A 27,675-nucleotide genomic window follows, 5' to 3' on the forward strand; every position below is an offset into this window, starting at 1 on the left:
CCATATCTGTTGGCACTGCAGTAGCAGCTCAAAAACTTCGGCTCCCCTCCCCCTGAAAAGCTCAACAACTTTGGCTTCTCCCCCCCCCACCCCCAATGGGTAGATCACTGCTAGCTTTTATGTACTGGGATGCATTGATACTGGGATCTTTTCCACAATGAATCCAAATATATTTAGAATTATTTACAAGCAGAGATGCCAACAGCAGCAGTAAAGGTGTTCCAGATCTCTTGAAAGGCTGATACATCAGTTCAGGGATCTTTAGTTCTGAACACTAATTTCACTTAGCAGTTCAATTAGTGTGGCAGGACTCCATGAAAGCTGTTGTTTGACTAATTCCTATGTCTCCCATCTAACATAGCGAAGAACAAAGTATCCTCTTAATCATATAACCTGCACAAGCTAAAGGCTAACCTAAGCAAAATGCTTCAATAATTGATACTTGTGCAGAGATGGAGGAGGAATACCCACTTCAGGATTTGCCCAAGGCAATAATATACTGACAACAAGTCTATGCCTATTTTAAGAAATGTCATCACTGTCTTTGCAATCTTCTCATTTTCTGGTTTTCTAAGTATAAATGGAACAGACATTATTGATTGTATGTGTTGTAATTCAGGACCATTACCCTCTGTGGATTCCCGAAAACTAACATATAGTTGATGTTTTTAATTCACCATTTGGGCCTGATTTTTATTATTACTGTTCAGTATTGACCTCTAGCTCAGTGTTTAGCTTGACATAACTGACTTATGTTCAAGACTTGTGTATGGACCACTACTGTTGTCTACTTACAGATAACCATCTACTGTTCACACAATTTTCCAGAAAGAAACCTTCCTTCTGTTACAAAATTAGTGGTTTAGTAGAAGCACAGACGTAGGGGCGTGGGTGGCGCTGTGGTCTAAACCACTGAGCCTGGGGCTTGCCGATTGGAAGGTCAGCAGTTCAAATCCCCGCGATGGGGTGAGCTCCCGTTGTTCGGTCCCAGCTCCTGCCAACCTAGCAGTTTGAAAGCACGTCAAAGTGCAAGTAGATAAATAGGTACCACTCTGGCTGGAAGGTAAATGGCGTTTCCGTGTGCTGCTCTGGTTTCGCCAGAAGCAGCTTAGTCATGCTGGCCACATGAGGCGGAAAAACTGTCTGCGGACAAACGTCAGCTCGCTCGGCCAGTAAAGCGAGATGAGCACCGCAACCCCAGTCATTCGCAACTGGACTTAACTGTCAGGGGTCCTATACCTTTACCTTTTAGAACCACAGACACTATATCCCAGCACCAACAATTACTGTTAATCTGACAACTGAACAGACAAAAGTAGGGCTGAACCAAATATCCTTTTGTGTTCTGCAAAAATGGGGATATATTTGGTGATGGCTATTTGAAAATTTCTGCATGTGAAGCTTGTTCTCTGCTGGTACATATCTCTTCCTCTTGATAATGGAAACAGTGAGTCTCAGAATATTAGGGCTTCATTCACAGATGCTATCAATATTATCATGCCTTGGCCAGGATGAAACTCCACAGATGATCTAGCCTACTACTTTCCCACTATAATGGAATCTGATTATTTCAATAACTTGCTGATCAGCACCAAAAGTGCATATTTTACTAAAATCTACTAAAATGTGTACTGTACAGAAATACATATTGCATACAAACACATCCCAACCTCACCTGGGCATGGGTTAGATTGTGATTGTGCTGCTGCCACACCACCATGGCTTGGGTTTAGCATTAATTAAAATCTGAACTCAAGGCATGTCTTGGCTACAACTTGTGGTTTGCCATGTGAGAGAAACAATGAGTCTAGGTTCACTGTTCTAACTTAGACTTCGGCGTACAGAAATGTGATATATTTCACTCTGTCTGATAGCAATGGATAATTCCTTGCCACTACACCATTAAAAACTAAAATGTTTAAAGACAGTTAAATATTTTAGTGTCTTGTTCTGCTGATTGCCAGGTTCCATGATAAGGTAGTTTTATTTGAAATCAATAGAAGTTACTTCCCAGTAAAAGTGTTTATAATTAGAAGGCTGATCTACTATTTTGACTATGCTAGTATTTCATCATTCAAGACTGCAGGACATGTTCATGTTCCAAGCTTTAGAATGCTGCTAGCTGTGATATACAATTCCTTTGAAGTTAGTGTTACAAACAGGATATTGGACTAAAAGGGTACGATCCTTCAATTCTGTTCTAACGTTATTTAGTATATTCAGCTTCAGTTGGCTGCTTTTCATGTCACACATTAAAGAAATGCAGGAGTTCTCAGAAGCCATGCAAACATCTTAGCAAAAGCACTTATGAACAGCTGTTCATTTCTCACAGATTACCACAGTGAGTAATCCACCCATTTTGCCACAAGGAAAATAAGCAAATTGGGTTCCCCCGATTTCATGTGTGGTGAGTCATAGTCAACAAGAAGTTAAATTACAACTGCTTTTATACAACACACTCTATTAAACATATGGTTTTAAATAGGGTCTCCTTTAGACACTGCTTCTTTCTCTTATAATTTATTTACTATTAATTATAAACATTGATATGTATGTATGTATCAACATACATTTGATATCTTAGTTCTTCAGCCTGTATAATCCCTTTAGGATAAGCTCATTATGGGTACTTTGTGGCGAAATGCCAAATCTTGAGTCAATTGCAAATCATGCTCTGTGCAACAAGTAAATTGAAAGGTCAAAATATCTGTCAAAGTATTCTCACAAATGACAAGATTTAGCCCTCCCTTTGCAGTTGTGTAGAGAAGGCCTTCAAAAAAGGGCATGGATAGTTGCCGAAAAGGTCATAGATGAATAGAACTATACTAGATTTTTTCCTATCTCTTAAGAATTCTGTGAATTTTCATAGTTTGCACCAACTGTGTGGGTTTTATGACCATTTTTCAGGTTAAATAAAGCAGGTTTTGATCACCTTCTCCATTCCTTATTTATTTTCCAGAATACAAATAAAGCATTGAGCAGGTAAATTGGGGAGTTTGGGAGCTGACTAAGTGAGCTAGATATTACATAGCTCAATAGTAATAGTTCAGAGGAGACTGAGAGACGTATACCCTCCCTGCTAGTATCTTTTATTTTCTGGTTGTGGGTCATTGTTTGCAGTTGGATCTTCCCCCTGGTATTACCTGCTGCTCTGGTGTTGTGGTAACTCTAGGCTTCCACTGGGTTTGCCGCTACCTTCACTCCTGAGACTGAAGGGGGAGAATCAAGAATCTAGGCAGGGTTTGGGATGTGGTTGGAATGGTTATTGAGTTGCTTACTCAATATATTCATGATACGGGGCACTCTAGGCTGTCTTTTTATAATTTTTGCATTGAAAGTATTTCAATTAACCAAGATAAAGTTGGAGGTAAAAAAGGAAACAAAAGGTGCATAAAAATTACCAAAAAATAAGAATTTAAATTATTTATTATTGTTTCTACCCCTCCCATCTGGTTGTCTTTCCCCAGGGATCAGAGCCACTCCTCCTACTGTCCTGCAACTATAGTGTTGTGTCATTGTATAACTACTGGTCCAAGACTCCCTGGGGGGAATTAGTGACTATTTGAGCCAGTTTGAGCAAGTGATGTAGCTAGTTCCTTAAAATACACTGGATTTTTGAAAGCCAAATCTGTATAGTTTCTATGGTGAAGAGTTATATAGGGGTCTGGAAGTAAATTCTCTCAGAATGAAAATGACTCTCACTCTCACACGTAAACTGGCACTCACAAGAAATGAAAGAGCATTGCAGTTATAATAATTTACATTGACTGAGATTTTTTAAAGTCTTGACATTAATTCAGGCTACAAAAGGAAGATTTGCAAATTGGAGATACTCTGAACTACAACTCAGATCACCATAAGAAAAGTAATATGTAACATTTAAGAACTCAAGCTGGGTTGTATTTCTTAATACAGTTTTTAAAAGGCCCTTGCATTAAGTCACCCTCAATGTTATATAAACCAGATATTAAATCATTGCCATAGCAACAAAGCTTGTATTGCCTGCCCTACTTTTATATCTTATGGTCATCATTCTCAGTATACTATTTTGCTGAATCAATTATAGCTGAGCTTGAAGTAGGAAAGCTATATATATTTGTATAAGGTACCCAAAGGGGACTTCCCCCTCAGCAGGAATCTGGCTGAAATTCATTGGGGAGGAGGGAAGGGAAGAGAAGAAGAAAAAACCATTTACAGTTTAATGGGGTTTTAAAATCAATTTTCAATAATTATGACAATACAGAGGTCCTCAGCAACTCAGATAATGAAGATATGCACAGAGACAACATAATACCAATACTGCATGAAAACAAAAATTCTGGGTTGAATCAAGGACCAGCCATGGTCAGAGAAGATCCATTGCAATTAAAAATTGTTACTAAGGTTCATTAATTTCAGTGGTTTAACTCTCAGTATAACTTAATTGCCCACAACCTCTAAGTGCCTTAGACAATTTCTTATATGCTATATAATTCACCCTACTCCCATCAGAAGGATTCACAAATCACTGTCTGCCACCAAATTTAATGCAATCTAGACCTCCGTGTGCAACAAGCAGAAAGAACTGGTGTTTCACATTATGCTGCCTGAATGAATGAAGTATAGCAGCACATGCTTCAGTGGAAGGCACAACTTCCGAACTTTCAAAATAGATGGTGCACAACATGTTAATAGCAGAATTAAATAGAATCTTTCTACATGCAAGTAGTTGGGATTTGAGTAACAAACATGGCCTTTTTACAGATTCAGTGCAGCTCAAAATATACAGTCATCCCGTGCTGAAAACTGTGAGAAGACGTGCTCCTGGGCTGTACCAATCATAAACTGGATTAATCCATTTGAAGGACTGTTTAGTCCGAGTCTGATTTAAAGATAAATAATCCCAAGGGCAGGGGCCTTGTAGTTGTCAATCAACAATTACCGGTATTACTGGTATCTGAAGAAGTGTGCATGCACACGAAAGCTCATACCAAGAACACACTCAGTTGGTCTCTAAGGTGCTACTGGAAGGAATTTTCTATTTTGTTTTGACTATGGCAGACCAGCACGGCTACCCACCTGTAACCGGTATTACCTAGACAGCTTACCTGCTAAGCCTGCTATTATGATATATATTGCATTTCTATCTAAAGTATAGTAATTGTCAGCTAATTTTCATATAGCTTTGCAAATGAGCACATACAATTTTTCTGCAAACCCATGCCCCCTTTTATTCTCTTTTTGGAGATGTTGTGTCTTATACCCTCATTGAAGATGGCTACTGGGAAACATGGCCAATACTATGGGTATATTAACGGAGAAGACTCTTTCCGTATTCACACAGGGAAATTCTATAATTAACTATTTGTGGTAGCAAAGTATTATATTTATGTGAAGGCTGCCAGTATCATAGACTTAATCCCCACCCAAAGGTTCCAAGGAAGAGGACAAAACTGTATTTTTATTTAATTACACTCTATAAGGGCTTAATGCTTGATGGTTTTGCAAGTGAGGCACTCTTAACAGATAAACTTTTAAGCAGCACTATTTTCCAACCAAGTCTCAGGTAGACTTTTCCCATCTAAAATGGCGATCAGTGTTCCTAAACAGCAAAACCCACTGAGCCCTTCCAAGGATTTGACTTTCCCTCAGGGAATCAAAACCTGCTTGCATTGCCTAGCTAACCCCACTCAGAAAGTCCAACTTTGTCTGCCCACAGACAATCCCTATCTCTGAGAGCCAGTTCACTATCTGTCTCCGCTGACAGTATCCCTATCTGAGCGCCACTCAGATAGACAGAGACCTCAACTGCCCATCCAGAGAGAAAGTCCCTATCTGACTATTAAATTGTCAGCAGCTCACTTAAATTCCACTCTCTCCTGATTGGCTGATGGTCACACCAGTTCTGGTTACTGGGAAAGCTGGAAACAGAAGCAAGGAAAAGGCTGACAAGCTGGGGAAACTAGATGGCTGTGAGAACTCTTCTGTAGAAAAAAAAGAGGGAGATGTGTAACAGAAGTGTCTTACAGCTTCTGCATGATCAAAGATTTCAGTAATTTATAGACTGAGATTAAAGAGAGCGTTTTTTCTTGATCTTCCTGATATGTTACAGTAGGTAATTTTTGAACCCACAGGTTAAGGAACTTTACAATTGGGGAGAAAAAAAATCTGAATTTAATTAACTTTCAAATCATTGCCATTTGTTTATATATGAAGTGGCATCCTCTAATGCTCCAGATCCACCTCCTAAATCACCCTGTAATAATTAATGACCAATTGCCCAGTCAATAAAATATTATTATTCCTTGTCATTTGCATTTAGGCACTTTATTTGCTCAGTTCCAAAGGATGTGTCTGCTGTTTTATTAAATACTTGAAATGGGTTTGAAGAATATTTATTTTCAGTCCTTTCCATCTTTTACTTGGAAATCACTGCAGTCAATCAAGTGACAACAGTTCAAAAGATTTAATAAAAAGTCACCATCTAAATTCAGGCAGTGTTCACACAATCATTTTACATGCAGGAAAAGGCAAATTATCCCCCTAAAACAAAACCCCAGATATTTATTTAATAACAACTAAAATCATTGTGTGTCTGTGTGAGAGAGAAACTGCGATGCCTTGCTCATTTTAGGGTTGTTGTTGTTTTTTAAATTAACTCAATGACTTTACTGAGGTCATTTTTCGTGTGCTTACTTCCACAAGAGGTCTGGAGGGTGGCAATGGGCATTTTCTGCAGCAGCTTCCTGCTTATGGAATGCTCTCCCCAGGGAGGCTCGCCTGGCACCTTGGTTACATGTCTTTAGGCACCAGGCAAAAACATTTGACTTCTCCCAGGCCTTTGCTTAATTATAGTCTTTTAAACTGTGTGTGGGCTTATTGTTTTTTATTTGTTACTATGTTATGTATTTTTTGTGCTTTTTTATTGTGCTCCGTGATCCTCAAATGAAGGGAGGTATAGAAATTTAATAAATAAATAATAATATTGTTTCTCCAAAGGGAGTGTTGCCCCATCCAAAACACACCAAATTCCTGTTGTTCACAAGAAATACCATGACCTTGTGTGCATTAAGCTTTACTTGTTTTGCCCCCCCCTCCAGCCCAGCACTGCTACCAGATCAAGCCACCTCAATCAATCAATCAATCATCTGGCCACTCTAGTAATGCAGATCGAAGAATCAAAACCATAGGTAGCCCAGAGACTACTAATACTAACAAACAACACTGTACTGTTCACTGAAACACGCTATAGAACATTAATAACAAATTATAGTTATTTGTGTGTATGCAGTTCAACCTACACACACATTCCTACACACAGCCGTAATGAACCACTGTTTATGCTCTTCAATTTCCTTTCATAATGTGAGCAAACGTAATCATTTGACAGGATAATTGCCTAAAATTAGTCAATTTACATTTGTTTGGATAGCTCTCTCTCATTTTCCCCCGAGTGTGAATTACTCTAATCAGGAAATGAAGGAACAAAATCTGTGAAAATAAAATAGATAGTGATGATCTGGAAATCTGTAAAGAAAAAGAAAAAAGAACCTTGCACCCAAGGAACCACAGCAAAACAAAGTCAGGAAAGCACTTTCATTTTCATAATTAGAGATATAAAGCATGTTGGTTCCACTTCATGTATTTAGAACAAATATAACTGTAGATTATTAGAAGAAGAAGAGGAGGAGGAGTTTGGATTTGATATCCCGCTTTATCACTACACTAAGGAGTCTCAAAGCAGCTAACAATCTCCTTTTCTCTTCCTCCCCCACAACAAACACTCTGTGAGGTGAGTGGGGCTGAGAGACTTCAGAGAAGTGTGACTAGCCCAAGGTCACCCAGCAGCTGCATGTGGAGGAGCGGAGATGCAAACCCAGTTCCCCAGATTATGAGTCTACGACTCTTAACCACTACAACACGCTTATTATTATTTGTTTTTAAAGTAGCTTAAAATTGCCACAGCTCAGCTGTGTAGATTAATAAATACAGATCCATGGCCACAATAACCAATCTTCAGTATGTATAGTGCTATTACATATTATCATTAAATAATTGTCCTGATTAGTACAACTGTAAATAGGGTGAATCTTTGGTCCTGCAGTAGTTCATGCAAACATTAGCCTACCTTTATGCACAGGGTTTGTTTTATTTTGTTTTTGAAAAGAAATACCTTTAGAATTCACTGAGTTTTGTCCATCCTCATCCAAGATGAAGCTGAAAGTGCATGAATATCAATAATAAAAAATACACGCAAGTATATTATAAAATATAGCAGCTGAAAGCCACAGTAAGAGTGTATAACCCATATGGCATTACAAGCCAGTGATGTAACAGCACAATGGTAGCCAATGGAAACAAAGTTTGTTAATTTTTGTCTGGCAAATGCTAGACTTTTGCCCTGGGTGTACTTTAGAAATAGACTTTCTATATGCATCTACTGGCAATTTTCCTGAGAATGGGATGAACCAGACTAAGTTGTTTGAACTTAAGATCCATTGATTTCAATGGATTGAAAAGTAATGACTAATCTTGCCCATTTATTTCAATGGTACCTAAATGTAACTAACTTATTCTGGAACCAATCCAATATACATAAAAGTAGCAATACCTCAGGTGGCACAATGTCTGGCTATTAACCAGAAGGTTGGTGGCTGTGGCAGGACTAGATGACTCTCAAGGTCCCTTCCAACTCTACAAAAATTCTATGACTACACTAATAGTTTTCGGAAGGATTTGTAATCCGTGTTTTAAAATACATCCTTCACAAAGCTGCTTAGAACATACCCCTCCCCAAAAAAACCCATTTAAAACATCCATAATGCTATAAAAAGTTAGTACAAAAGTAGCCAATAGTCCAGCATAAGGGAAAACTCCAAAAACCAGACCACAACGCCATCTCTACAGCTCCATTTAAAATTAGCCATTGAAAGCCATAACAAAAATGTGGGTCTTCAAGGCCAGTTTAAGTCTCTGTTACAGGGTCTTCTCAGACTCTTAAACACCTCTGTTTTCACACATTTATTCCAGGCAGGAAAGCTGGATTCCTTATTTTTTTTTAATATTTATTGCTGGTATTAGTATCCATTATCCTGTTTTGCAGAGCACCTCAAAAACAAGTGAAAGAATGCACAACCACAAACAAATTAAAGCATAGCTCCCCACCCATACATAAAATTAAAAATCAATGCAGTTTCATTTTAAATCAGAATCTACTCATTTTAAAAGAAGCAGTTTAAAACAGAAACAGCCATAGATTAGATATTTGTCAATAATATTTGGCATGCAAAGGATACCAATGAGGAAATTGTCACACATAGCCATGCACACGTATTTATGCATATATGGAAAGGCTTTTGGTCTGCTGGATGCCTCCACCAATGAAAGAAGAGGGAAAGTGATATTTGCATATTTCCCCCCCATGCAGCCTCTGGCAAAAGCTGAAAATTGGCTCCCTCAGACCTTTCAGATCAGGGTGGAGGACGTCACCAATTCATGGGCACCAACTGGATCCCACTGTACACGATATCCTACATACAGCTGTAATCTGAGCAACATCTGTAAAGCATCCCTAACCATATCTGACAACCTGCCTTTATTTATTAACCACAAATTAATTTATCTTCCTTACTTCAATAAGTGTGTGAACTCCAACTTTTCAAAGAAAGCTCGATGATTTGGGACATGAGACAGGAAGACTATGAGAGGAGACAGTGCAAACGGGCAATCCGGTTCTTTAGTACAAGTTACCCCAATAGCCTTAAAGCGGTTGCTATTTTATTTATTCAAAGGCATTGATAAGCCACTTAATACCAAACAGCAGTACGCTGTAGACTGAAAACAGGCTCACCTCAACAAATATTTCTCTTTTAAAATAAGCACTGATCTCCTTTACTTCCTTTGGTTGCTCCAAAATCTACAGTTGGAAGCTGTTATGTACTTACGGACTTGGAATCAGTAGAACAGAATTTCTTATTTTCACTTACAAGGCTTTGACATATACAGTGCATAGCTGTAAGCTAGTATACGGCATAAACTTTACTATATTATGACCAAATAATACAATATAGTAAATTTTCTCATTTACACAAGAAAGGGCCTCTCATGCGACTGTTAGTGAATCAACAGAACTAGATACTCTTATACACCCATGTGAAGGAAGAAACTTGTTCTACTGCAGTGATTCCAGCCTCATGCTACTCAGCATATACAAATGTCTGAAGTTGAATGGCCAGATGTTTTATGTACATTAGGACTGCAACAGGGACTAGAGGATACTTTTTTGAAAATTGCAGCAAATAACTTGAGAGAACAAAATAAAATATAACTCCTTGTAAAGCTTCCAGTCATACATCTGGAAGAATGGAAAAACCTAAGAGCAAATCCCCAAATCTCTGGCAGCCAGAGCAGTGACCCCATCTTTCTTGTTTATAGTGTGAGACAGGTCACTTGATTGCTTACAGCTATTTCTCCGATATCTGAAGATACAGCTGAACACCTAAAGGGCCAATATGATTTAGTGAAAATTGCTGCCTAATTGAGCCAATTTCTTGTCAGAGAGGCTTCTTTGTACTATTCCATCCAGCTGTCTACGTGATGGTCACCTACTGTATCCACTTGTTATTTCTTCCAAGGGGGATTGCTTTCACAAAGGTTCACAAAAAAGTGTAGCCAACTTGGTCACAATTCTCTCTTTAAAGACACTGCAACTTTATGAATTATCATTCCCAAGCAAGTGGGGGGAAAGGAATAGTACTTGAAATTTGCTAAGCTTTAACAAGGACTAAAAACAAAACAGACAGCTGAAGTTAGATAACACTTGCAAAAATAGAGGGCTGTCTCATTGGCTTCTTTCACCAGCACATCAATAACAGAAGCAAAGATTTATAAAAGCCTAGGCTATCCAGGCATTTGCCCGAAATCTGTGGGCTAAAAGCGGGGAGGGGGCAGGGATGCTCATGTAAGCCTTGCCTCAGAGTCTTCACATGTGCAGGATACACTTCAGATCTTCCTGCACTGATAGGGGAGGTATGAGGGAGCTTCAGCGTATGTTTAGCTAAATGAATTTTAAATCTGCCCCATGACTGAAAATCTTGATAAGCTGGAAAGTGCTGAAGTGGAACAGTCACATGCAGGGACATTTGGGGCAATGTTTGCATGCACACCCTGATGCCTACCCCCACTTTTAGCCCATGCTAAATACAGTGTCAGCCGTTACCTAATCTAGATTACTAGACCTCCACTCCCAATGTGAATATAGACTTGCACACTGGGAGAGTGAGATGAAACCTAGGGAAGGTTTAGGGTCCTTGTGGGTAAATTTATAGGGAGGTAGGTTATAAGGTAGATCTTGCTTCTCCAGCACACCAACCAATCCCCCTACATATCATATTGATTATTTTGTTTTTATTGTACTTTAAACCCCCCTCCCCCCTTTTATTGCTTTAGATCAAAATACATGCTTCACTAGGAGAAGACTCAACAAAATCCAAGAAATCTCATAGTAACTCTTCCATCAGAATCCATAGGCAAACTCATATATAATATTTTCAATCCTCTTTCTCAACTCAAAACTGCATTTACATGTAGGAAGCTGCCTTGAGATTGTTTTCACCCTAAAATATTTTAAATAATAAAATAAACAAATACTGGTCTGGTTAATATAAAATGATAAACCAAAGTTTAAAATGAGAACAATCCTGCATGGGTTCCAGACTCGCATAATCCTCTCTCCCCTCTTGTCCCTTTTCATATTTACAAAGAGATTGAGAGCTTAAGCTTTTCATTAATCACAATTTCACATTATGTCTCAACTCAGGGAATTCTTCCAACTGTGATTAATTAACCTCCCTTTTTGTAACTAATAACTGCTAGAGCAAACCATAGTTTCCCAGGTTTGGAACTGTGGTTTGTCCAAAAAGTGAAACAGAAGCTTGTGATCTCCTTACATGCATGAAGGAGAAAACAGAAGGAAGTACATAAGGTTGAGGCTCAGCCAGGCCTCTGTTTTGGAACTGCAATCAATTACTACAATATCATACTTTTTTGTTCATCACATTGTAGGCTTTGGAACATTTCTTTAACATTGATATGCCATATTTTACATCTTTCACTTAAAAAAAAAATCAAAAACCTCGAGTTTACATTGGGGGTTGTCTATTGGTTTTAGGTTTCACCCTAGTCTTGTTCAGGTGTTCAAAGAATAGAACACTCAGAGGAATGAAGGACAGAGGGCGTTCTGGTCTGTATATACCCCTAGCTTCACTCTCATCCCTGCCAGCTCCGTCCTGATCAGTCTATGCCAAGCAAGAAAGGATAAAGGGTGTTCTAAGAATGTTCAGCAGAATACATGAAGAATCTGCCATCTTCTGGTCCCACAGTGGAGCCTACAGGGCAGAGATATGAAGCAGGCTAGCCATCACAGTACCAAGGAGGGTTCCTAGTGAACAACTTGTTCTACTGAGGGTTGAAAGTGAACTGAAACCCTTTGAGCCACTGCCTCCAATTCACCTCTCCACCCTGCCAAAATCTGTTCAAATATTGCAAACATTGTTTTGAGGAGGTGGGACGAATGCTCAAATATGTTCTAGCTTTAAATTTTAGCTCTGACTCCAACTTTTAATCAATCCTAATACTTTAATTTGACAATTCAAAGCCGGCATTAATAGTCAGTAATCTGCTTGCAGAAGTTCCAGTTATGATGTGGCAGCAAGCTAAAGGAGTTGCAGATGCATAACTGTGTATGCAGTTAAGGATCACGGTTCCCCTATATAGATCTTACACTGGCATTTCTTATAGGAAAAGATCTGCACCAGTCTTTGGAGACTGGTTGGCTATAAGAACTTCTGTGATAAAGCCCTCATTGTATGCACCGATCGTTTGCATAAACACACACAGTTTAATTGGATTACAGTTTGCATTGATAACATTTTCAAACACCACCAAGTTATGTGTTAAATTTATTTTAACAAAACCAGATCACCTGGCTTTTCTTTGCCAACGAAAACAGTTTCTTCCTTTGATTAGAAGCCAGTAGAGTAAATCTAGTGAAAAGAGCACTTACAATTAAGGTCTTGCTTTGTTTTGCTTTGAAATTTAACAACATTATATCTTCTAAAACAACAGACCCTCTGGTAAATTAGACTTAATCCCAGTAAGAAAACTCATGGCTATATTGAAAGGGACATTTTTAAAAAAGTCAAATACTTCAAAATCCTTAACATCCGCAGATGTCTTATTACCTGCTACCACCTGTGGCCTCTGTTGCAAAGTCTGTGGCTTTCATTTTTATGTGCTACAGCTCTCTATAACAAGCTGTTTCCTAGCAGACATACCAATTCATCATTTCAGGAAAGCCCTAAATTGCCCCACAGATGGACATTACAGAGAACAGGAACAGCCAACCCCCAGCCTTTTGTGAATTATTTGACAAGTCAGAATTATAACTGTCTTGGGCAGAGGTAATCATATGTATAGCACTGGGATGTATTGTTTTCTTTTTTTAGCTATTAGGCAGGCCTTTGGAGATATGTAAGAACGCAAAATAGTATATCCATATGAAAGAAGCAGAGAAAATACAGGTGGCAGCTATAAGAAATAAAACTGTAAGCGTCAACAGCGTTTGTTGCAGAACCTATAATTATATAACTATAATAAACACCAGGTTATGTAGCTGTAGATTGAAACCACATGATCTTATTCAGCTGCTGTCATTGCTGAAAAGTTAAGAGAGTGGGGTCAATGGATTTGAAAATTCCATGTTTCAAAAGCTATTTGGGGCAACCTACAACATGATTGCCATTCTCATTATATTGATGCATATTTATTTCGTTTTGAAAATATTGCCCAAGATATATGTCTCCTTCCAAATTGTTTCTAATTCTTTCCAGTGAACCGCCATTCTTAGTTACGGAAGCAGGTACTGAGCTATATGATTATGAAATAAAAGAAGTTCCCCTAGTTTGCAAATGACTGGGAAGAAGGTAGGAGAACCTTGTGGGAAATATTCTGCCAACATTCTCCCGGGGTGAGCCCTTTGGAGAAGGGGCAAAAGCCGTAGGTACCCACAAGGGCAAAGGGAGTTGTGCGTTCTGGGCACAGATTCTATCTCAGAAGATATGCCTCAGAAGATCTACCAGTGACCCATCTCCACAAAAAGTCAGGGAACAGATACTTTATGGTTATTGTATAAATATATATTCACTGATTTGCCCCAAGACTGAAAAAAGGAATAGAGCAGGAGCAATAATTTCTCGTTTCTCTATTTCATACAAAAATGAAGAACTGCAATGCACCTGTCTGCAGAGGGTACCAACGCTTGGCTTACGGACATCTCAAATGGTATTTGAGAATGGTTGCAGGAGCAATAGGGTTGTCAGCAAGCTGGTAAACTGCCATCTTTGGTGGCATGAGAGGCATTAGGCCAGGGGTCCTCAAACCTTTTCAGCAGGGGGCTGGTCCACTGTCCCTCAGACCTTGTGGGGGGGGCGGACTATATTGGGGGGGAATGAATGAGGGACAATGAGCGGTGCACGAAAGGGCTCCAGAGAGGGGCTGGCACCAACAAAGCCCAGCCCCCTTCCTCCTCTACGAAGGGCGGGGAGAAGCTGGGAGGAGCCACCGCCATGTGAGGGAGAGGGAGGGAGAAGGAAAGAACGTGTGCACTGACGATCCACGCACTGACGATCCATGCGGCGATTCCCGGACCGTCCACGGGCCGGATTTGGAAGGCAATTGGGCCTGATCCAGCCCGCGGACCTTAGTTTGCCGACCCATGCATTTGGCTGAAAGGACGGAGGGGCACTCTGCCACTGCCCACAGGGGACCCCCTTTAGGTATCTTGGTGGTGGCGATTTATGTCCTGAAGTCTAGCTCTGGGGTTGATGGGCCATGATGCCCCAGCAGCAGCTCACACCATGGTGAACTTCAGCAACTGTCAACCCCTGCTGTCAAACGACGAGCTGGTTGATCGTGTGGATATATCCTCAATGCCTATGCCAAACCTGTTACATTGTAATTAATAAAGTTGTGGTCTTTTTTTATCCAGTGCAGATTGTGTTCCTCATCCTTTACTACTTCCACCCCCACAGCTAAACTGTACACAGGTCTATGATTATGTATGCTATGCTATGTATGTTTGCTCAAAAGTCTGTCTGCCTGTATCCAACAGGGCTTACTCCCTGGTAAGTGTGCATAAGATTTCACCCTTAATTTATATAAAACAGATGCCATTGACACTGCAGGTGGTGATACCTGGAAATTAATTTTCAATATGTGACTCTTAAACGTGATAGCAACTCTAATCTTTACTGTAGAGAATACAGCTGGCCACTAACGACATGTCATTTTTCTTGCTGTCAGGTATTTAAATATTTTGAAGCTCATGCTTAACTCTGAACTTAACTGACTTTCACATTGAATCACATCTAGCTTCCAGTACAATCCCTTATTGATATGCATGGGTTCTCCAGCTGTAGGAACCATTCATTAGCATTAAAATGAGTGCTTCATAGATGTCCCTGAACTTTATAATGATAGTAAAGAATCAGTGAAGGCTCTACTAATCAAAATATTGAATACAGCGAATACCTAATTTAAAATCACTTTACTACCTGTAAGTAGGCCTAAAGTATGTTATATAAATCCCCACAGACTTGTTAAGGGAAAGTTGTTCATTTCCATTATTCAGATTTCCTTCTGTGTAAAACCAGTGAACCATATTTTTAAAAACGTGACAGAAAAGGCACAAACATTCTGTAACACTTCTCACTGATTTCCTCTTCGGCTGGGGCATATTAACACTACAAGAGACACCCCAGAGAAAATTCCTAAGAAAAACTCAGCCCAGAAAAAAAATACTTTGTGTATATAAAAATATAACCTAATCTACTTTACATATTTTGCTAGTCATTGCTCGGTGTTACCCTGGCTGAGATGTGATTATTAAACTTTCACACCCAATGTTAAAATTCTCAAAATGCTATCCCAATCCTATGCAGACTTTTAAGTAAAAATAGAAAGTCAACTGACCAGGGCAAAAAAAGAAAGAAAAGAAAAGCATATTAAAATGGGGAGTATGAAATTGACAGCTTGATACTTTGGCACTTTAGTTCTGCTCCACTGCTTGTGTGTGCTCAGAGTTTTAGTGAAAAACACCTTATTACTTTCAGTTCTTTACAAGAAAACCTCCTTCAGAAATAATATCCATGTGTTTGGACTTCTAGATGCATTTAAAGCAGTATGGAAAAAGAGGATAAATAAGGAAAGGACCTGCTGTTCTTATAAAACTAGTGCCATATGCTGCCCTGAGGGCGTGCTTTAAGCCCGACATTTGTCTCGTAAAAAAAACTTCCCAATGCTGGAAGAAACTTGCACTGTGGCTTAATAATAATAATAATAATAATAATAATAATAATAATAAACTTTATTACGGTCATAGACCAGCAAAAGAGAAAATAAAACGATAGTACATAATATAAATATTTCTTAAATATCGTCTTTTAACAATACTATTTCAGATCCCATGTTAGATTAAAATTAAGCTAAAATTTATTGGGAGATAATTCCATTTAAGTATTATCTGCTATGGCTTGGTGGACGGCTTTATCGCTGTTGTCAGTTGATGTCATGACGCGTCTCAGTCTTGCTGCATGATAGCAAAATTTAGCTACAGTCATAGTTCGCTCTGGGTTGGTGTCCTCAATTAAGTATCTAGTCAGCATTTCAATTGAATGACCTGGTAGATTTTTTAGCAGGGGTTCGATTAACTCCTTCCTCAAATCTCGATACAGAGTGCAGTATAGTAGAACATGGCTAATAGATTCGATTTCCTTGAGATCACAAGGATATAGCCTCTGTTCTATTGGGATCCGAAGATATCTACCAGTTAGTAACGCCGAGGGTAATGCATTAAAACGAGCCCTAGTAAAGGCCCATCGGTGTCTCGGGTTTTCTAAAGTCTTTAGGTAGATAGCTGGGTGGTTTGGGTGGTGCTCATACAGTTGTCTGTACGTTGAGGGAAGACGAGTTAAGGTGTTTTGGTGGTCGATATCAGCGATTCTTTCCCTAATAATCTTTTTCGCCCTATCGCTTCCCATAGATAGAGTAGTCGCCACCGGCAGTCCATACAAGGCTAGTTTCTTTTGAATAGTCTGCTCCCAAGTGGATTGAAAACTATCAGTATTGATTAAGGGGCTTGAAAACTGCCCTGTCTGTGCCAGTACTTGATGGTATTGTGGGAATGTTCAGGGAGGCAGGAGAGGATATATTGTTTACTTATATCCTTTCCAACTTGTGTTAACAAGTTCTACAATTTAGCAGAATAACATCCCCCCTTTTATGAGACGCGGGTGGCACTGTGGGTTAAACCTAGGGCTTGTCAATCGAATCCCCGTGACGGGGTGAGCTCCTGTTGCTTGGTCCCTGCTCCTGCCAACCTAGCAGTTCGAAAGCATGTCAACGTGCAAGTAGATAAATAGGTACCGCTCCGGCGGGAAGGTAAATGGCATTTCCGTGCGCTGCTCTGGTTGGCCAGAAGCAGCTTAGTCATGCTGGCCACACGACCCGGAAGCTGTATGCCGGCTCCCTTGGTCAATAAAGCGAGATGAGCGCCGCAACCCCAGAGTCATCCACGACTGGACCTAATGGTCAGGGGTCCCTTTACCTTTACCTATTCCCCCTTTTAAACTTCTGCAGCAGATAGCGTTTGCCAGGCTTGTATAAGCCTCTAAAACAAGTTACCTGGTAATTTCCCCTTTAGTCCCTCATAAAAAGATAGACACAACACAGTCTTCTATAAAAGTATAAAAAGAGTTTACTCACTCACATTCTGTTCACAGATGGATCCCAGAAGGCAAGATTAAGTTACAAAAGTAATATACCTGGAAACTATCCCATAAGGAGATAGCTCCTTTGTCCTCTCTTGGCTATGATATGCCAAGAGAACATATCAGATTAAGATGTTGCTTCTTCGACGAATGGAGTCAGAGAGAGAGATGGCTGTCCTGCGCTGTGCTTTTGTCGTTACCTGCATAGGGAAGGTCACGCCAACCTCTGGTCACATGTAGAGAAAGCCTGTCGCAGCCCAGAAGGAAACAGGAAGTTTACCTGCTGGCTGGACAAACATTCTTCCTCATGTGTAAACATGTTCACTCTAAGAATGTTGTACTTGACTGCTCTGTGTTTCACATCCCACAAGTATTTCACTGGTGATGAAATAAATCTTCCTACCACATATCTGGAGATCACATACAGCTAGAGGAACAGCTTTTGCCATCCTGGTGCCCTCCATATGATTTGGATTACAACTCCAATCACCCCCACCCAGTTTATTATTTATTATTACTATTATTTTTAATTTAAAAATGTTCTTCTTCTTCTTATTTCTAAAAAGCGTTGCAAAGCAGGGCTGCATTGCCACCCCAAATCTCTTTAGCATATTGTTCTCCCTGGCGCTCTTATCCGCCTTCAGCCTTCAGCATGTAAGAACTGTTTCACTCGGCTCTTTATAGGGAAGACATTGAAAAGATGTCTGCAAACGTCACATGAAGGCTGGCTTGCTCTGGTCCATGGGGTCACGAATTCGGACACAACTAAATGACTAAACAACAACAAATGTAGATATAACACATGCTATATCAAGAGAACCTGGGATCCAGATCTTGCAGTGAAATTAGATCCCCAGTGCACTTTTCACTGCAGAATCTACACAGAAGTAGACCTATTGCATAGTCATCCTAGGACAGGATGGGAAACCTGTGGCCCTCCAAATGTTGTTGAATTCCAGCTCCCATAAGCCTCAGCCATCATGGTCAATGGTCAAGTATAGTGGGAGCTGCAGTCCACAGATTCTCCATTCATATTTTAGCTTCTGATACCTGCATAGAAGCAAACAATGTCCCCAAATTTCATTTAGCATTACAGCTTTGTATCTGGACACAAACATTGTACAGAATGTTTCTGGAGCATTTGAATTTGCTGCTGGGGTGTCAATTTGTACCAGTTAATCTTAACATACTGTAGCAATTAAAACTCATCCAAAGATGAAGATCTAAGTGTTTAGAAATTTTCTTTTGAAAACCAAAAGGAGCCTGGGTGGTGGTGGTGGTGGTGGTGGTGAAACTGCCCCAAGAAATTCTGATTTTTTGCCAAAATGTTCCATGCTGTTTTTTAAGCAATAACTGATCCAGGAAAGCAAACATCTACTGACATCACATTTGGGGAGTGGAGTGGGGCATTTTAGTATCCCAAGATAAACTGGAATGTAGCATGGGTCAAAAAAATATAAGTTTTATTATAGTCCTGGGTCACAGGCCTAAAAGGAATGGGGAAGACAAGAGGAGGGAGGTGCTTGGTGAGCCTGAGAAATGATTAGGAAATCCAGAGACTTTACATCTGCACCAGGCCAGTATTAGAAAGCTCCTCTTAATTTAAGTCACATACTGCTTGCTTTCAAATTAAGGATGAGCAAACTCTGTGAAGTCTGCATCTAAATTAATCTTGACAATCTTTTAGAAAAGCTCTACTAAAATCTGAAGCTTAATCACTTAATATTGGCAGAGCTTTGAAAAAGACAGAGAGATAAAATTCCAGTTCTGAGATTGGAACTGAAAGTAGTCAGTGTATCATTGGGGGGGGGGGGGGGTTCATAATTTCAGAAATCTCCTTAAAAGAAGAAACCAACATTTTCATACCTTCACCCAAAATAAAGTAAAAAGTGACAAATCTGTGGTAATCGTCATTCAGAACCATTCTGTACAGTGTTAGAAAATCAGATGTATAAGCTAGGCGCCAAATGGCTCCTTAAACCGGGGTTACAGTTGACAAAATGGAATGTCTAGTTGCCATTTTGGTTGTCGAAAGAGGCATGTTATTTTCTCTCTATTTTCGGTCAACGATATAGTTTACACTTAAAACTTTTGATTATATTACCTTATACTATATGAAACTAACTGGCATCTTGGGATATTTTCTAAACAATAAGCTTTGATTCCATGGAGATCATCTCTTCTTTTTTAGACTGGGATGGAAACCAAGTGCGACAAAAGTAATTATCAGCGGCTGATTGCACAATACATAGGCAAGATAATAACTTAATCTGTGTACTCAATCAGACCATTTTTCCTGTGGCTTTTTTTTTTAGCACTAACCAAAATCAACAAGGAAATTGGAACCAATGAGATAGTGACCACTATGTCCCTGGTGTGAACTGGTTATTGTAAGAAATAATAGATGCCAAAGGCCAACACAGAGTAGCAAAACTTGAAATGTCTCCAGCTCTATTTATGTCTATGCTGCAGTTACTTAGGGCCCCGTGCATCCTGGGGACGATTAAGGACTGAATCAGTCATAAACACTACAGTGTCATGATGCTTATGATTATTGAACACATTAGTATAATGAGTTAGATGGTGCATTGCATTTGCCTTTTGATACATGACTGTCTTTAACTGCAACATAATTTGAGCTCAGGCTCTTATGTAGCTCCTTCTCCACTATTCTGCTCAATTGCTATGAACTAACACTAGGAACAGAATCAGCCTTAAATATTAGGATATCCAAGGTCAGCTTGGTTTTGTTTTGATTACAGAACTACAAGCAATAATAAGATCCAGAACTTCATAAATATATATATTAAGTATCATAGTTGCAATTCACTTTACAAACAATGAGTAATCATACCAAGTCTGTTTCAACTAGGTGTAGTATAATGAAATCCTATTTTCCTGAGGGAAATTATTTTCGTATTGGATTCTAATAAGAAATTCTGCCAAGTTGTAACCCATCCACCTGAAAGAGGATAACAGAATTCCTCCTGTTATGACTCAGTCCTTGTACCATATGAAATAGTTTACTACCTATGCCATTAATTAACGTCACAAAAACCAAATACTGTACAACCTATCACTCTTACCCACTGGCAGAGGAAGAGGGCTGCGGGGGGAGCTCATCGCCCCCGGCAGCGCAATCCTGGTGGGGTGCCATTGCGGCTGCCCCCCGCCTGTACTGTGCACCACGCCCCTAGGACGTGCGCCATGCCCCTGCGGGTGGCGCACCACACCCCATGACACGTGTCAGCCACGCCCCCGCCTGCTCTCCGCCCCCCGGTGCCGGAGCATTAAGCTCCGCCACTGCTCTTACCACATGAATGTCAAATGGATTTTACTTTATCAAAACCTGGTGGTAAGAATCACTGCTTGCACTTGGGTTTTGTGATTATATGCATGATAGATTGCATCTAGTTAAAATGGACCCTTACTATTATTCTGTAATAATCGGAATGATCATTCATATTTGCATGGTGCACTGCAATTATGATAATGTAAATATTATGATTTTTTAGTATTTTGGCTCTTGCACTGATTTTTGTGTTTTCTAACTCAAGACCACAATACCTCAAGGACCTCTCACCATATGCACCAACCCAGACCCTACAACCATCATCTGAGGTTTTTTGTGCTCCTCCTCCACAAGAGGTTCAGAGGTTGGCCACACAACAATGGGCCTGTTCTGTGGTGGCTCATTGTTTGTGGAGAATTGACACCGAGTAAAAAACACAGAGCCTAAATCTTTATCGTATGAGCCCCAACCTATTGCATGAATTACATTGGTCATGGGGGGATTCTGGTGCCCCTATCAGTTTTTTTGGTCATCTTTGTGACTGCTTGTAAAAATCTACAGGGACTTATCAAATGGCTAAAATTTGCAGATATCAAGGAATGGCTTGTGAATTCCATTACAGCCCCCTCTACCTTTCTGTTATAATTTGAACACTACAGTACCATCCCATAATTTGATATACTCTAGACATAACATTAAGGGACGCAGGTGGCGCTGTGGGTTAAACCACAGAGCCTAGGGCTTGCTGATCAGAAGGTCGGCGGTTCAAATCCCACTCTGAACCAGATTTTGGTGATGTGAGGGGGACTGCAGGGAGGAAATAGAGGAAGGAGCCACATCTGCTTGCACAACATTATCCCTAACTCCGCATGGGATCAAGATGAAAGCATATTTATTGATAATGGCTTCAATTTTTACAATTCTAGATTCACCATGAGATTAATCGACTTCATTTGGAAATGGCTTTAGCATATTTACTTAGTACTTCAGTTCATTAATTTACAGGATCTGTTCTCTTTCCAGGGCTCTGCAAGCTTGACACATAGAAACAAACCAATCATTGGACTGAAAGATTCAATGGGAGTAGGACAAAAGGCTAATGGGAACACTGTTGCCCAGGCAACAAGACTTGTTGGATATTCCTGGTGGATTTTGGTGGTATTCGTTTTTTCTCTGAACAAGGACCACATGTTTATTTTTAATCTTTGATTATTTATAATTAAAATACAACTAATATATACATTAATCAGCAACCACTGCATAGTTATATATCTTCACACTGTGGTAGGTTTATGATGATTTAGCGGGGAAGAAATACTAGCATAATTTTTGAGAGTTTAAATTCAAGTTTAAGGGATAACAAGACACATCCTTATGCCTCTCTTCTTCTATGACTCATTTGACCCATATTTGCAGATGCCTCCAGGAAAAAAAGCTTTTGTTTCTCTTAAGCCTCATAAATTGCCTCTATTTGGAAGTTATATATATGAAAAAATGTTTTAAGTGGAACAGTTTGCAAATTAGGTCATGTACCATTTTTCTGAAACACATTTTTCTTCAACATGTCTTTTTTAATGAGAGATCTTTGATTTGCACATATTAAAAATGGTATTTATATGCTTACTGTATGTTGATGCTGGTGTTATTTTTCCACAAACAACCATGCAGATGAATTATAATGACTGAAAAGCAAACAGTTAATGAGGCTGAGATTTTCAGTTATCATTTCCCCTTCTTCAAGCTCTTATGCCAAACAAGTGGGTAAAACATAAAATTAAAAGTGATGAGCAGAAATGAGTGCTCATTACACTGCATTCAAAAAAGAAAGAGGAAAAAAAAAGATCCCCACAAAAACCCAAGAAGTGAGGGCAGCAAATTTAGTGTGTGTTTCAAAAAATAAACAAGTGTCATACCTTTTTAAAAATTCCATATACTCTGTATGCTTGATGAGGCCTGTCCTCATCATTATTGTTTGAAAACATTGCCGATCAATAGCCCAAAGTTTCACATTTACGAGAGCTGGAAAAAAACAACAAGACAAGGGGAAATTTTAATTAGCAAATCTTAATTCGAGGGGGAAAAAACCTTTGTGAATTGCAAAGAAAATAATTTGTGAGAAAACGTGAGAATGATCAATTTCTTTTTCCAAACTATAAAATTAAAAAGAAAGAGAGAGAGAGAGAGAGAGAGAGAAAGAAAGAAAGAAAGAAAGAAAGAAAGAAGAAAGAAAGAAAGAAAATCTACCAAGCAATGGATTTCAAATGCATTATTCTAACTAAAGAAGTTTTATTCACCATCAGCTGATTCAAAGATCTCATCATAAATTTGGAAACAAACTTAGAGTCATATCCTCAAGCACGATGAAAGGAAGATACAAAATGAGTTTTCTTAATCAGAGCTCACTCTTAGTAATTTAATAAAAAAAAACTTTTGACACGGCACGAACCTTCCCAAGATCATATGACATATGTAGTAGAATAAATTCATTTCTCTTGTTTTGTTTGAAATAAACAATCAAATTCCTAAGTACATCTAAAATAATAAAATCGGATTCTCCAATAAAAAGCTTACAAAATATGGGTTAATAAATATTTATGACTGTATACTATTATAATAGTTTATTGAGACATATGACTTTTACAGAAAAGGGAGGGTTTTTTTAAAAAAAAAAGCAGAATATATACATTAGGATATATAATCATTTTCTAAAATTCTCACTTTTCAAAAGTCTACTAAGTTCACAATGTTGGCAACTACAAGTGTGCACTGAAGTTAACCAGTGTAACAGTCCATCAACCTAAAAAGCTGATTTGAATTTTCACACCCAAATATCTACATCAGTTTTTAAAATATGCCTAGTCATTCTTATGATGATGACCATGAGAATTTGAAGGCCATGCATTTCAAAGGCTGGGAAACTAGACTGCTCACCAACCCCAATCCCCCTGCCTCAGTTTCCCTCCCACAGTTTCCCTCTCCCTCTGCCAGCCTGTTTCCCTCCCCATAACCACATCATCTACATTCTCCATTCCTCAATCCCCCCCACCAAGGACACAATGTGTTTTTCACCCTCAATAGACCCCCCTCAATAGACCCCCACAGATCACACTTTCTCCTACCCACAGCATCCTGCCAAATGATACATATCCTGACAGAAAAAGCTTCCATTTATTTGTGCAGCATGTAGCACTTGACTACCTAAACATATGCTGTGAGATTGGGGATGTGTGTGTGTGTTCAAAACATTCTTCTCTGAGAAAGTTTGGCTCCGCCCTAGGATTAATAACCAGAAACGACCAAAGCCACTCCTCCCTCTAAATGCCACGCTCAGTTCTTCTTTCATATAAAAAAGCTATCTAATTCAATAGAGCTGGGGGGGGGGGAGTACCTTAAAAGCTAAAAATTCATGAGTCCAAAACTAAGAAAGCAGAATGAAAATTTCAAATGATCTCATGATTTGAAAACTGCTTGCATTAGGTGTTTCGATTGTCATTTAACTTTTCAGGTGGGGCTTTCTGCACTCTGAATGAATGCATGGCCACTTGCATGGTGCTGAATAGCAAATACTCTGGTTGTCTGCAAGATGACAGAGCGACTGCAGAATGAATTGAGGCAGTGTGCTGTCATGCGTTTGAAGCTGGATTAAGAAGTCACTTAGAATTTTGCCACTGAAGTTTGCCATGCCTGCTGCATCCTTTTTTTTGGCCTATTTTTTCTGGTTCTCTAAATCAATCGCAAAACTATTCAAAATGCTCAATAATAGGGAAAAAAACTAAAAATCAAAAGAGTTGCCTTGAAGATAATGAAAATGTTGTGGTGCATTCATGCATCTGGTAAAACTCATCAATAGCTACCTGTTCAGTTTTGCTGAGGGATTACCTATATCCGTGCATATAAATATTATCTCATATGTAGACACAATACAAAGGCCTAATTGTGAGGGCAGACAGTGCTGTGAAGTGGAGACAGACATCAAAACACTTTTGAATTTGACTCGGTATTCTATGTTTGAACACTTTGTGTTTGAATTTATCAGCTAAAATACCTAGGGAAGAAGAACATGTTGTACTTGTTCCGCAAACTTGTGTCTGGTGATAAATGCAATGTGAAGGAAAGCATTTGCTGGGCAGAAATGGCTTAGTGTGTTTGAGTTAGTCAATTTTTAAATGAAAATAACTTCACCTTCCTCAGTCATTTCTCTAGGTGAGGGGGAAATAGGGGAAACCTGGCCTGGTAGCTTACATGGGGAAGAATTGCAGGAACGGTTAAACAAGGGCACCTGCCCATTAGCTGTCTGCTGCAAATCCTGTCTCAGTCCCACCTCCGCATTAGTATCCTGTGATGAAGGTGAATCTCCTTCACAATACATATTTCTTCTCCAAGTCTCCATTTTTAATAGATAATATAACGACCATAACCCTCTACTAATGTCTCCCTTACTGAGGAACAGCATATCAGGCAACATTACTGACTTCCTTGAATATCCACTAATATAACAGAAATTCACAAATATCAGTTTTAGTTAGAGTCGCTGTGATATTTAGTGGTTAAAGAGTCTCAGCCTAGGATTGGGGAGAGCCACTCAGTCCACAGGATGGCCTTGGGACCATCATTGTCTTTCAGTCTATAACCTATTTCACAGGATTGCAGTCCGCAGGGATGGAGGGGATGCTACTGTGAGCTTCTCGTGGGGAGGGGAGAGAGAATGCAGGATACATACATGGTAATAATGAAAAATGTAATATACTTGCACTTTGATAGTGCAAGGTATTTATCAAGAATAAATACATGTATGCAACATTACTCCACTGACCATTTTTCAATATGAAATCAGCTTCCAGAATAGTAATCTTAGAAATGGAAGCAGGGAATATGTAACCCTGACCTGGTCCCACTTTCCCCATGCAGCCTTTTCCTGTGGGGTTCCATGTTTACAGTGACCCTGGAACTGATTTCCAGTGAGTTTTCAAAAACCAATCAAAACATTACTGAATGTGGCAGTTCCCTTGCACTTTCAATAACCACTAGCCTGTCTCAATCAGGTACAGTTGTAGACTCATCTCTATTTAGACAGAAATGCATAATTCTTATGAATTTGTTGTGGCACCTTGAAACTCGCTGTGCATGCCATTCAGAGCTCATACATACAGTGGTACCTCTGTTTATGAACGCTTCTGGTTACGAATGCTTCAGGTTACGAGCTCTGCTAACCCAGAAGTAGCTGCTCCTGGTTGCGAACTTTGCCCCAGGATGCGAATGGAAACCGCGCACTGGAGGCACGCGCGCAGTGGGAGGCCCCATTAGTGAAAACATGCCTCAGGATAAGAATGGTTTCAGCTTAAGAACGGACCTCCGGAATGAATTAAGTTTGTAACCAGAGGTAACACTGTAGATCCATGTACAAAAGATCAGGGGTATCTTATCAGTAAGACTTATGTGACTGCAGTGAAATGCTTAGATAGAAAGTATCTTTTGCATGTTTAGACCTTTTACCTTTCCCCAAAATAAATTCACACAGGAGACAGATATTTGGTTTGGTTTTTGGCAGAATTTAGGCCACAACTTTATTGATTACAATCAAGTGAATGGTTGCATAGGTTCTGGTTTGTCTATATCCCTGCACCCTTGCAGGCAGCACTGTCCCAGAGCCATGTTCATAGGACAGCCAAGGATGAACACCAGGGACAGCTGATGGAAGGAGCACCAAACAGCCGACCTGATGTCCCCTGGACTCGGGCATGGGCCGAACCCCTTTCGGGGAACGCCAAACCAGTGAGTCCCTGGATTCCTTTACCAGAATATCCTACATTCACATAGGCATGGCCACATCACGTGCCACGCCTATCACCTGAAACCAGAGCCTATATGCAACTTACAAGTTGTAACTATTTGCTACGCGGCAGGCGAAACCCAAATGGCACCAGCCAATCAGTCAAGTGGGGGAAATTCCTGCCATGCCCCTGTCCCAAAGACAGACGACACACGACGGCATAACAAGGTCAAGCGCAAGCCCTAAATATAGGGAGAGGTGGGTGGGTGTTCTGATGCGATAGCCCCAAAGAGGAAGCTCAGTAGCCTCGCATGGGCTTATATAGGTCCCGAGTTGCTGCTCTTTCTCAGCACCCCATTGGTCCCCAGCAACACGGGACCCACCTATCAGGGGTTGTGGCTGATCCAAGATTACCCACCCACAACACCGGGTCAGGTGGCCAGGTCGCACCGCAACACATGCCCTCTTTGATGGAGGACACACTTTACTTGCTACAATAAGATTCATGAAAACCTATCAATGGTATGTGAAGATACTGCATTCCTTCGAAACACACCTCAAAGTAAGTGTGTGTGTGTGGGGGGGGGAGATAAGCCACATGTAGATACTCATATGTTCTTCATCAGCAAAGCATTCTGAAATAGAACATCGTTACCTCTCCACCCCTACACCACAAAATATATCTCAGAGGGTCACTGCTCTAATGCACTTGCTGGGTTCACACCTGTTTATAATCTGTTTCACAATCAAAGGCCCAATGAATTCAATTTAGTGTGCTTTTGGCAAAAAACCTATTGCTGTAAGTCTAT

The 27,675-nt window shown here is 39.8% G+C and overlaps 1 protein-coding gene across 6 annotated transcripts in view; it reads right to left on the reverse strand.

The window, feature by feature from the left end:
- PRKG1 (protein kinase cGMP-dependent 1) overlaps positions 1–27,675 on the reverse strand; it is a 580,751-nt gene that overhangs the window by 149,636 nt on the left and 403,440 nt on the right. For all 6 annotated transcript variants that reach the window (XM_033149161.1, XM_033149165.1, XM_033149166.1 and 3 more), the window contains one exon: positions 23,010–23,115. In XM_033149161.1, coding sequence (XP_033005052.1) covers positions 23,010–23,115 — 106 coding nt within the window. The remainder of the gene's footprint in view (positions 1–23,009; positions 23,116–27,675) is intronic.

Source organism: Lacerta agilis, chromosome 5, assembly GCF_009819535.1.
Source record: "Lacerta agilis isolate rLacAgi1 chromosome 5, rLacAgi1.pri, whole genome shotgun sequence".
Classification (NCBI taxonomy): Eukaryota; Metazoa; Chordata; class Lepidosauria; order Squamata; family Lacertidae; genus Lacerta; species Lacerta agilis.